We start from the raw sequence: 12,033 nt of genomic DNA on the forward strand, positions 1-12,033 counted from the left end.
TACAATAAATTTTTACGAATGTTAACCACATGAGTTTTATTGACATAGTGGATTTGGCCATTTTACATTTCCTGATTTGCCTTGTTTGCTTTTTGCTAGTTTGCGTGCAAGTTACTTGCAAACAGAATGTATTGTTTGCCACTTTTTTGCATATTTAATTTTAATTTATTTATATTCAAAATTTAAGTATTTATTAATGCTTGAAACTTCCTACCTTGTGATCAGCGAAATCCTTTTTAACAAAAATTTCGTGCAATAAGACAGTCTTCGGACAATATCTTTACAGCTTTTCTTCTTTTTATCAAGTACCTATCGTTATTATTTCTATGTTTGCAATTGAGCATTATAAAAATATTAGGAGTTTCTATAATAATTTAAGACCCAGATTTGTATCAACAACGAATATTAGCCTGGAATATGTTGCACAAGCTCGGATACTGCTTTAATATCTTCTTAATCTCTTCCAATCTGTTCTTGCTGAAACTATTTTTGTTTTCATGCTCCCTGCAAAGAGAATTAAACTCCATTTGGGGATCAAATATTATAATTTTAATCCCCAAATGTAGGATCATGTTATCACTATAAACGTGCTTAAAGCGCGAGCTATAAGTCGTGCTTTTTACTTCAAAGATCACATCTCTTGAACTCCTGAACCGATAAATGGTATCCTTTGTCTCATTTATAACAAAGCCGTGATACTCTCTATTAGCATCTTAACTTAAATACAAACTGTGTCATTATTTGCGTAAGAGAGGATGAAGTTAAGTGTTAAAGAATTTTTTTCTCTGAGTTAGGTAACGCCAAAGTTTGTTTTATGAACCCCTGGAGTAATGAATATTTTAACTCTTTTCATTTGACCTTGGTTTGCAACTTTTACAAATTTATAATTTTATATATCTTTCAGTATTAAAAATGTAAACAACTAGTATCCACATTGAAAAAGGTTCCGTGTAATTTACTCATATGGTAGCGTGTTTGGTTCTGGCTCTATACCGGGTAATGTAACTTACGTATCTTCATTCTCATCTTGTCCAATAATTTTGAACCTATTGAACTCAATCGTATCATCAAAGAAGCACTTTGCATTGATTCTGTCCAACTCTTGCTTTACGGGAATTAAATCTACGACTGAAAAAAAAATTATAACCTTACAAATCAGTGTAGTGCACTTATTAATTTTTAAATGTCTTTGACTAGCTGTTGCCCACGGGCCACGGCTATTATTTTAACTATTTATTTATACACCACTTCTCAGTTAGGAAAATAAAGGAAGAATAGAGAAAATAAAGACTGGAGTGGAATACAAAAGGCCCTATTGCTTTGAAGCGATCACTGCCAGGCCACTTAAGTATTAGAACAACAAAAGACTGTGTTGTATGAACAGGTTTTTTTATAAATCCATTGATAGGAGTTTGTTTCTCCAGGGATGAAGAGTGTTCTATCCTGTCCATGGGATGCAAACTATTCTTATGTAAAATTTTGAAGCAGTATAATAGATAACGAATTATATTTTATTAAACTCTGGATGTGGATGTACTTACTATTATAGACACTTTGACTAATTTCAGCTGCATCGGACCCTGCGACATCACAGGTACAGGGTGGTATGGACATATCTTGACTGGACGTCTGTACCGCTATCCCTTCAACACTGGGTGGCCACGACAACAGAGGATTGTCGTCTATCACGTCGATCGCTACTCGCTCCTTCTTCTTTTTCTCTTCCATCCTTTTCTTGAGGATTTCGAGCTGTTCTGTAGGAAACAATTCTTTATGAACTAATAATTCGATTGCGGTTGAATATTGGTGGACAGAAATACTCCAAATTTTCTTTTTAATTGCGGGTTTTAGACGTTGTCTTGCCCTGAAAAAGAATTCCTGGATTCTGTCCGCAGCAGAGCCAAATAGTGAATCTACATGCACTCAAGCATACTCCAAAAATGACATCAAAGTCCTTCTAACAATTTTCGGGTTTTTTTTTGCGAGAGATGCTCGGCAGTTGAATTTCACATCGAATTTCGAAAATTCGAAAGTGAAACAGGAATTTATAAACTTTCCTAGAAGAGGATAACCATATTTCGTTACTGGCAACACACTCTGCTCAAAGATTAGTCAACATGTTTCGAAATATTCAGAACTCTAACCATTTGTTTTTTATTCTGCCATTGACTAAGTGCTCTAAAATGAATCTAACCAGACCATATGTGATGACACCATTTCCAAAGAGCCACTGCAGGTGTACCCTAAATTAACAATCAATTAAATCCAACATCATCATCATACCAAATCAATACTCGTCACGGAAAAAGCCGTGAGGATTGAGCATTCCACAATATTCTCAAAGGCGTGTGAAGTCCACTAATCCGCACTTGACTATCGACTGAACTTCATACAGTCAGTACAGTCATTGTGGCAAGAGACCCGTGCCGGTAATGGGTTGATATGATAATCCAACATCTCCAGATGGCACATTGAATGTAGTAATGCTATCTTTTATGGAACAGAGAAGCTAAATTCAATCTGGCATCTGAATTGATGATTTTAAAATCAGGCGTTAATGGATAGAGACGAGGTATGTGCTCTGCAGTGGGATGTTAATAGACTGCGGATGGTTGTTAGTGGTGACATAACCATCCAAATCCTCCAGAATACCAGGAATATCCGGTGGGTTGAGATGTTGGTAACCTGGGGTGCAAGGCTCATAGTCTTCGAACGATTGCTCAAAGTGCGTGAAGGGGCTGGCTCGCATGTACGATGGTAGGCTGCTCATAAAGTCGTCCATTTGCATCTTCTGGCACTTCTCCATTGGACATATCTATGGTTAAAGGAAATCTAATTAGAATCTGCCATTGAATCGAAGTTTTTAAATGACGGTGGGCATAGCAGAAAACGTGAAATAAATAGAGTTGATACTACGAGAAGATCATTTAAAAAAATATATTATCAGGTTTCCTCACGATGTTTTCTTTCACCGTTGAGGCAGTTGTTACCTTTTCATAATGTATCTTGTGATCTATTTCCGGCACATGTTGGTTGATAACTTGTAAACTATCGTTGTGTATGCTCCTGAAAATTGGTTAATGCAGAATTCATCAAACTTTTTAATAACCTTACAAAAAAGGAGAAGGCTATCCATTGATATAGCCACCGGAACTAAACAATAGTAAGTACTGCATGGGTTGCCATTCGATTATGGTGTACGGGTAGTAAGCATAAATTACTTCAACATCAACTGCCCACAAGCGTATACTGCTGAACATAGGCCTTTCCAAGAGCGCGCCACCATACACGGTCCTCCGCCTTTTTCATCCAACCGCTTCCAGCCGCCTGTTTAAGGACACCTGGCCAGCTTAATGGAGGTCGTTTCACACTGCGCTTGCCGATTCCCGGTCTCCACTGCAGAATGCGTCTGCCATCGGCACTACGACAGACATGGCCCGCCCACTGCCACTTCAACTTGCTTGTCCTTTGCTATGTCGGTGACTTTAGTTCTCCTTTGGATTTCCTAGTTGTGAATTTTGTCCCGAAGATAGACTCTCAACATAGCTCGCTCCATAGCGCACTACGTGATTTGGAGTTTGTGGATCTGGTCGACTGTCAGTGTCCACGTCTCGACTCCATATGTCATTACAGGTAGCACACACTCGTGAAAGACTTTCGTCTTTAGGCAACCATATAACCATCGCCTGTATACAGGTTTCTTTAAAGGCTCGAGATGGATACTGATAAACAACAGTCAGAACTGTTGTTTATCAGTATCTGTAGAACAGCCGGTGCCTTTAATAAATACGAGAGCAACATTTTGCAAGTTACAAGTTAGTATCACATCCCAGTATAAGGTAAGTTCGAAGCCAGGGACACCTTTATATTTGCTCAAATAAATTTTGCAGTGACAAGTACCCCAGTGTATTATAGATATAACCTATGTCTTACCCAAGAGCTGAGGTTGTATCACCAGTCATATCTTCTTCATCTCTCGAAATGGTTTTTCTGTAAAGTTATGTATTTTTAATTCTTTTACACGCTATCTCACCTAGGAGACATTGCAGATGATGGTAGCGGGCTAACCTGCGAAGTTATGTAAATTATATTAAGCCCAGTGGTAATGACTTCAGCGTTATTTCCAAGGGGGCGGATTCGAATCCCAGCATGCACCACTAACTTTCAATGGTAAAGGAAAACTAAGAGGAAACATGCATGCCCGAGAGCTTAACATAATGTTTTCAAAGACGTGTCAAGGCCACAAGGGTCGGCGTGCTGGACTACGATCTAAATCCTTCTCATTGTAGCACCAGGCCTGCACTGTATGGGTGGACATGATGATGATGATACCCCTAATCGGTTCCTACGCGGCATAGTTCCTGCTGGAGGCATTACAAGATTGGACAAAATTCGGAATGAGTTCATCTGAGGCTCTTTTAAAGTTGCAGAAGTACAGGATAAGATGCAGGAGGGCCGATTGCGCTGGTATTAGCATATATTTCGTGGAGACAAAAACTAAATGACACAGCGAGTAATGCTACAGACGAAGGTAAAAGAGGCAGAGACGAAGGTAAGAACCGAATCCAATGACACGAAAATTCTGGGCCTAACGCCAGAAATGATACAAGACCGTATTAAATGGCGGTCAAGTATCAGGAGGGCTGACCCCGAATAGGGAAAGGGCCAGGGGAATGATGACGATAAAAAGACTTTTCATTAGGAAATAATGAATGAATGAATGTATAGTTACAGAGATATAAAAACAGAGCAAGAGAGTAAAATTTGGTGGTACACATGATGTACCCTGCTAGTAGCTTATCCAAAGCGTCTAGGATAAGCTACTAGCAGGGTACATCATGTGCACCGTGCTACGCCAGAGCCAAGACTGCCTCGCCACTGTAGTTTCGGTCTTTATATACGGATCATAACGACTTGAGTAGTAGGTGAGTGGGGATAATGAACAATGCGCCAGGTGGCGAGAGCGGTGCACGTGTTGTTTACAGATTTATTGCCGGCGCCGTCAAATACAAATAAGATATAAACATACATGAAATTACCCATGATTAATGTAAACTACTAAAAATCATATACATATATAATCATATAAGAATATTTATATGCTTCAGCATATACCAAATCAATACTCGTCACGGGTCTCCACGCAGAGTGATAAGGTTAATCAGGCAGTACCCAGTCCACTGCACTGGCTAAATGCAAACTATGGAAAGGTGTCCTCGCAATGTTTTTCTTCACCGAGTAAACGATATTTAATTGCTAAAAATTTATAACGACTGATGTCCTAATCACTGGGCTTAACCAAAAGTAGCGCCAGGTATAAAAATTAGCGGCGTGTGCTGGAGATAAGAATAAAAATATACATATATATATTATGTCGTCATATTAACTTATTACCGGCCCACTACAGGGCACGGGTCTCCTCCCACAATGAGAAGGGTTTACGGTGGTAGTCCACCACGTTTGACTAGTGCGGATTGGTGGACTCCACACATCTTTGAGAACATTATCGAGAACTCTCAAGCATGCGGGTTTCCTCACGATGTTTTCCTTCACCGTTGAAGCAAGTGATGTTTAAATTACTTAAAACGCACAGAATTTATAAAAGTCAGAAGTACGTGCTGGGATTCCTCCTGAGCTCCTACCCACTGGGCTATCGTCGAGTCAATGTTATGCTTCTATTATGCTTACCCAGGTCTTATTTCGGGCTCTTCAACTTCATCTTGTTCTGCCTCAAAATCTTCGCTCATCTCTTGGCACGTTGAATCCTGTAAATGATTTTCTTCATCATTTCACTACACTATTTAGCGGTACTAGAAATAGTATAATACATCCGTTCAAATGAAAATCGCTTATGATATGAGGAGTTATGAATTACGGTGTAAAATTCTAATTTTTGTAAAACTCAATCTTTTAATCCATATGCCTAATGATTTTGTTATAAAAGTAGCCTAATTTAAAACCAGAGAATCAGCTTTAAAGAAACTAAATCGCATTAAAATCATTTCAGTAGTTTCCACGTGAATTCTTGGTGAATGGAGCTCCCAAAAACCGTTATCGGTCACCGGGGAAACTCTACAAGTTAAGCACGAACGTCATTGCTATTTAAAGGCTTGTAATGAGAAAAGTTTTTGACCTTTTACTTTATTAACTTTTTGGAGTCGTTATCCAACATTGTTGACACTCACAATTTTACTTGCCGATGACGCGTGTCTGTATTTCTCCCGCTGAAATGATAATTTAAAATGTTAAATTAAGATATAACTAACAAACTAAAACATTTCTTACACACTCCACTCCACATTTCTTACTTTAACAGTCCACTGCTGGACTAAAGGGCGCAAGGGCAATGAATGTAAACGAACTGCGGTATAGACAATGGAAAGACGAGGGTATGCCAAGAGAGCACCTAAGAGAGCTGGACTTTGCGGCGTTGTTACAGAAGGCGGAAACATTCTTCCCTGCAACCAAAAAAGCCATACTAATTACTTTGGCTCTGCCTTGCACCACAAGCAATATAGATAGGTCATTTTCTATATTGCGGCGAGTTAAAACGTGGCCGAGGTCGACGATGCTCGAGGACCGCTTAAATGGCCTGTGTATGGTAAGTGTACACCGAAAAATGGTGCAAGAAAATTCACACGCAATTTCTAGTGAGGTTTTGAAACGGTTCTGCGAAGAACCGAGAAGATTGCTGTTGTAACTTGTAACACCTAAATAAATATTAATTTATAAATATAATAAGTTTTACTTATTGCAGTGGCCCTGCCCCACCCGTACTAAATCCTGGCTAAAGGCCTCTCTCTCTCTGGTCATAATCACCACGATGAGAGGAGAGAGGACTCTGCTGTTCATTCTCTGTTATATTTCCTTAGTCGCCGCGTATAACACCCGCGGGACGAGTATGGGTCGTGACATCTGTATTCTGGTCCACCGTGTGGTAATATTACGATATTTCTCGATATTTCGATCCAGTCACATGGATCGTGGTTACAACGGTTTAGCACAAAATCAGGTTATGCGAGTCATCTTAGGGCTCACCAGCGGCGCTCTCAGCCGGAATCCGAAAAAGTCGCTGTGACCGAATACGGTTAGGATTGACCATTATTTTTAAGAAATATTGATTAATCATGAAAAACTGAATTTCAAATCTTTAGTGACTAAACTAAACGTACATTTGGTGAATCTTGTAAGACTTGAATCAGCTCTTCAATAGTTCCTGAACACACTTTCAATCGCAATTCAATTCTAGTGAAGAATAGTAGTTGAGTTCACTATATTTCTTAACACCTTGTTTGACTTAAGAGCAGACTGACTTTATCTTGCTTTTCGGATTGACACTTGCCGATAACCACTTGAGGGGTTGCTACGGCATCACTGGGGAATGGGGCGAGCGCGAAAGCTTGCCATGAGAAGAGCCCCAGGGCTTGAAGACGTCGGGGGGGAAGTGGGAGACGTCGACCCGAGGGTGCCTCCGGCGAGGACTCGGACCTCGGCTCGGTTCGACGTTAATCTGAGTGTTGGTGGACTACTTTATCGTCAGGGTCGTCAAGGACATGCTTCGGACGTCGCCGCCTGAGCTCGACATCGGGACTGCGGTATAAGTGGACGCCTCGACCACTACCCCTAGTGGTCGAGGCGTCCACTTACCTTAGTTACCTTATACCTGTGGGTGTTGGGGTGTCAAACTGCGCGTTCAAAGTAGGTCTTTGATACTGGGCTATGGTGGGTAGAATGAGGCCTTGGTGGAAATCTAACTGACTCTAAAGCGACGGGCGCTTCGGCGCCTGGAACCTTCTTTACGAGTATATCGTAAACAAAAAGAACAATCTAAAACTCTTTGGAATTATGCCTATTCTACGAATTACTTTGTTTGCTAGTAGGTACTTATTCAACACATATACGTTCAGTACCTACACGTTACGTTCAGGCGCGATTACGAACTTTACACTCCTAGTATTAAAGTTCTTTATAACAATGGTATAGATAGGTTACTTACAAGTCGTGTCGTGGATGCTATTTCCATAGAATCTCTGGCTGCCAGGATCGTGGATTTCGTAGTGGTGTGGGGAACGTTCGGCGAAGCACTGAAATTATACTATAGACCTTAGTTTTCTAGTCTACCTGATAGACGTCCTCGGCATGAATATACCTAGGTCTCTTGTAGGGATTTGATGATAATATGATACTTACATTCGTTTAGACCATTTTTTATGCTATACAGAGCAACTAAAATTAAAGAGCAACTAAAGCGGTGGTAGCCACTGGGCTACCACCACTTCATCTTCTACCCACTGGGGTCGAAGATGAAGCCAAGGTAGCCGGTGTGGTAGCGGGTAGGAGCTCGACTTCCCTTTCGAGGGGCCGAGTTCGAATCCCATCACGCACCTCTATGTTATGTGCGTATATGTTATGTACTTGGCTATGTGCGTTTAAATTTCGCAGTATTGCAGTAGATGGCAGAAGTAGTAGTAATACAAAGTGGCGTGCACTGGGATTCTTACCAGGGTATGCATACAGCTGGAAGATTGCCAAAAATGCCGCGATACGAGTTATATATATAATTTTTTAGAGTAGGCAGTGCTTTTGCGAATACACGAAGTGTACGCCACTGGTAGTACAGACGTCGCTGCTGCCCGTACCCTGTTACATTTCCCTAGTCGGTGGGGACAACTGTATTATGATCTGCCGTCAGCACACGGCGAATAAAATTTAAATTTCGAATAAAATAAAAGTAATTTTTGAACTAACATAATTTTCAGGATGGAGCCCATGTTCCGCCGGATGTCCACAGAGGCTGTTGTGACGCGACGACTCGTGTCCGACTGTGCATAGAACGTTGGATTATCATGGCCTTAATGATGTACCAATAATAAGTAGGCCGATTGGCGCGTGGGCAGCTTTTGAAAATCAAGCTTAATTTGCTCTACTCTGCGAAAAGCAGGAGGACTGTATGGTTTAATGATAATTTCATCAATAAGGATTGAAGAAATTATCAATAACAGTTATTATCAGTTTAGTGTGGAGTATAAGGATACTCCACGACTAAAATTAGATCAATTTTACTTTGACGATACAGAGTTTGATACTCGAAAACGACTGCTCTATTGCAAGCACATGTTGAACTAATGCTAACAGTGTGTGGACGACAGTTTCGGAGCGCTCGATCTACGTGCAATCGATCGCTGGGATTGCCAGTGCTGCTTCAAAAAGGAAAGGAAGGAAAGGAAAGTGAACTAACCCCTCTAGAGGAAGTCTGTTTGTCTGTCTGCGCGGACGCCCACTTGTCCAGTGGCTGCGATGACCCACGTTTCATGTACTCGTCTTTAATGGTGTTGGTGTGGGGACACTCCGCTTTCACGAACATGTCGTGGAAGACTGATGGAAAATGCGAAGCAATGAATAAATACAATTTGTTATGTGTGTGTGCACCAATGAAGGAATGAATACACTTTATTGCGCACTAGCTTTAACCCGCGGCTTCGCTCGCCTTCTGTTGTGTTGAATATTATAATCATAACACGGGTACAAATATTTAAGCTTACGTTTTGACGATGCAACAGAGCAATGGGTTGACGTAATTTTTGGCATAGAGCTACATGGGCTACTTTTTATCCCGGAAAAATGCAAGCTAGCGAGCCGGCGAGCGAGCAAGCAAGCAAGCAAGAAAGCAAACGCGAGCGCTAGCGTGTGCGAAATATCTTTGCTTTTATCCGAGATAAAACTAGCCCATGTCACTTTCCGGCCCATAAACTATCTCTATGCAATCCGTTGCTCTGTTGCTGCGTTATTGATGGACAAACAAGTACACTTTCGCATTTAAAATATCAGTATAGATAGCGGTAATAGCCTTGTGGGTAAGGCTACGAATTTCGGAGTTACGTACGTTTTTAATTCAAGCAATTTAAACAGCACTTGCTTAATGCTTTAACGGTGAAGGAAAAAAAAAGTGAGATAACCTGCACGAGTTTTCCATAATATTCCCAACCGCGGCGTGTGAAGTCTACCAATCCGCACTTGGCCAGCGTGGTAGACTACGGCCTAAGCCCTTCTTATTCTGAGAGGAGACCAACAAAAGGGAGACAAGGAAGAGACATATACATTTTGCAAGGGACCATAGCAAAGTAATAATATATAAGACTACTCATTTTTATACAATGATAAAACTAGAATATTAAGAAAATTATATAATGCCACCAAATTGTTCTCTCTTGGTATGTATTTATATATCTGTAACTACTTTTCTTCTTTGGTGTACAATAAAAGTGTATTCATTTATTCATTCATTCATTCAAATTATATAACAATATAGCGATAAGGCCGCCAAATTGTATACATTGTTTTGTTATACTTTATTATGCAATAAAAGTATATTCATTCATTCATACAAAATTACATGAATAGTTTGGTGGATAAGAAGCATCCTATATCGTGTGCAAGGCGCGGTGCAGGCGGTATTACTCGTAATTCAATCAAATCGGATCAATCGTTTCATGCAGCAGAAAATAAATCGAATCGATAATTAATTTGATTGGCTGCTTCCAAATTTGAATTAAATGCAGAAAATAATGTTTTAATTTTTTTTAACACCGGTGTAGATTTGAGTAAACTTCAATTTTATCACTTTTTTTATTACTATATTCTGTTACTGTAATGTTATTGGTCGACTACCATGTGGCTTTACTGGTACTTACCATATTCCTTCCACTTCCTGGGCGCGGTTTTTTGAGCTTTAACAGCTCTGAGCACCGCCCGCCTCTGCGGCGGTTTGAAGTCCGCCATGTCGCCGAACATCACGAATGGTCGGTCGTCCCCTTCTAGATTGTTCCACCACGTTCTATCAGGCTCGATTGCTGGCACTAAACATTTTTATTTATTTACTCAATATTTCATATGAAATTACACCTAAGTATATTTATCGTCAACGTAGTCCTTTATACTATAACTAGCTGTTGCTCGCGACTTCGTCTGCGTTTGATTTTGTTTTTTGATGTGGCATTAAATTTAGTTGTTGATCTAAAAAAAATAAAGTATTCAGTATGGCTAAGCCTTAAATGAGGCTTGCCGCTATTTGCTGAGGAGTTCTGTCCTCTATCTCCAACTACAGTTTGGGCAAAATTAAACACATATTATAACCTCTTTAGTACAAAAATAATTATTTAAATCGGTTATAATTTGTCGGAGTTATGGTGTAAAATGGTCAAACTCTTATCCCCTCTCCCAAAGGAACCGAGCTTAATGTCGGGATAAAAAGTATCCTATATTACTTCTCACACTTCCAAGAATATGTGTACAAAGTTGTATGAGGATCGGTTAAGTAGTTTTTGCGTGAAAGCGTAACAAACAAACTTACATTGACATTTATAATATTAGTGGGGATAGGACTTTTCTATAAGCTTACGTTTAGTACACGCTTTGAACTTTTTAAGAGACATCTCCAAGATATCATCTGGTAGTTTATTGTAAAATTTTATACAGTTTCCTTTAAATGAATTACCTATTTTATGTAGTCTAGTATATTGCATTGCAAGTTTATTTTTGCTTCTAAGGTTCAAATTATAGCAGTCCCATTTTCTCTTATACATATAGACTAGCAATTCTCCGCGACTTCGTCCGCATTCAACTTCTGATAAGTTTACCGATACCTACCGTTTTCATTAGGTGTATCCTCCTCATCATCACAGGAGTCTTCCTGAGTATTGTCTTCGATTGGAGTCTTGATCTTCAGCAAGTTAGGAAGGTCGAAAACATATTGGTTAGTTTCAGGTGGACCACCAGTGTAATTGTTCACGAAATTTTGAAACTGGGACAAGAAATTATCATAAACACAACATTATCTGTTATAATAGCTTAATTCATATGAGGTGTCTGATTAGGGAGACGCCAATCTGGTCAAATTTAATGCTACCAAAACGCAAGCGTGTTTATTTACTACCAAACGGAGTCCATTTCCCCTAACTCCGACTTTCCGAGGTATATCTTTGCCTATTACCGACAGTGTACAGCTTCTAGGTGTCAATATTTCATCAAACCTCA

The 12,033-nt window shown here is 39.9% G+C and overlaps 1 protein-coding gene across 2 annotated transcripts in view; it reads right to left on the reverse strand.

Moving 5' to 3' along the window:
- The window catches only part of LOC120634259, a 25,806-nt gene continuing 13,773 nt past the window's right edge, over positions 1–12,033 (reverse strand). The window contains exons 6-18 of one of the 2 annotated variants that reach the window (XM_039904749.1): positions 11,647–11,800; positions 10,692–10,856; positions 9,239–9,375; positions 8,749–8,822; positions 7,997–8,084; positions 6,186–6,224; positions 5,689–5,765; positions 3,934–3,990; positions 2,991–3,066; positions 2,686–2,815; positions 1,542–1,754; positions 1,011–1,128; positions 1–504 (exon numbers count right to left, since the gene is read on the reverse strand). In XM_039904749.1, the coding sequence (XP_039760683.1) occupies positions 393–504; positions 1,011–1,128; positions 1,542–1,754; positions 2,686–2,815; positions 2,991–3,066; positions 3,934–3,990; positions 5,689–5,765; positions 6,186–6,224; positions 7,997–8,084; positions 8,749–8,822; positions 9,239–9,375; positions 10,692–10,856; positions 11,647–11,800 (1,440 nt within the window). In that variant the 3' untranslated portion in view covers positions 1–392. Of the gene's footprint in view, positions 505–1,010; positions 1,129–1,541; positions 1,755–2,652; positions 2,816–2,990; positions 3,067–3,933; positions 3,991–5,688; positions 5,766–6,185; positions 6,225–7,996; positions 8,085–8,748; positions 8,823–9,238; positions 9,376–10,691; positions 10,857–11,646; positions 11,801–12,033 lie in introns of both variants that reach the window. The other variant, XM_039904747.1, reaches the window with a different exon arrangement.

This window comes from Pararge aegeria, chromosome 23, assembly GCF_905163445.1.
Source record: "Pararge aegeria chromosome 23, ilParAegt1.1, whole genome shotgun sequence".
In the NCBI taxonomy this organism is placed as follows: Eukaryota; Metazoa; Arthropoda; class Insecta; order Lepidoptera; family Nymphalidae; genus Pararge; species Pararge aegeria.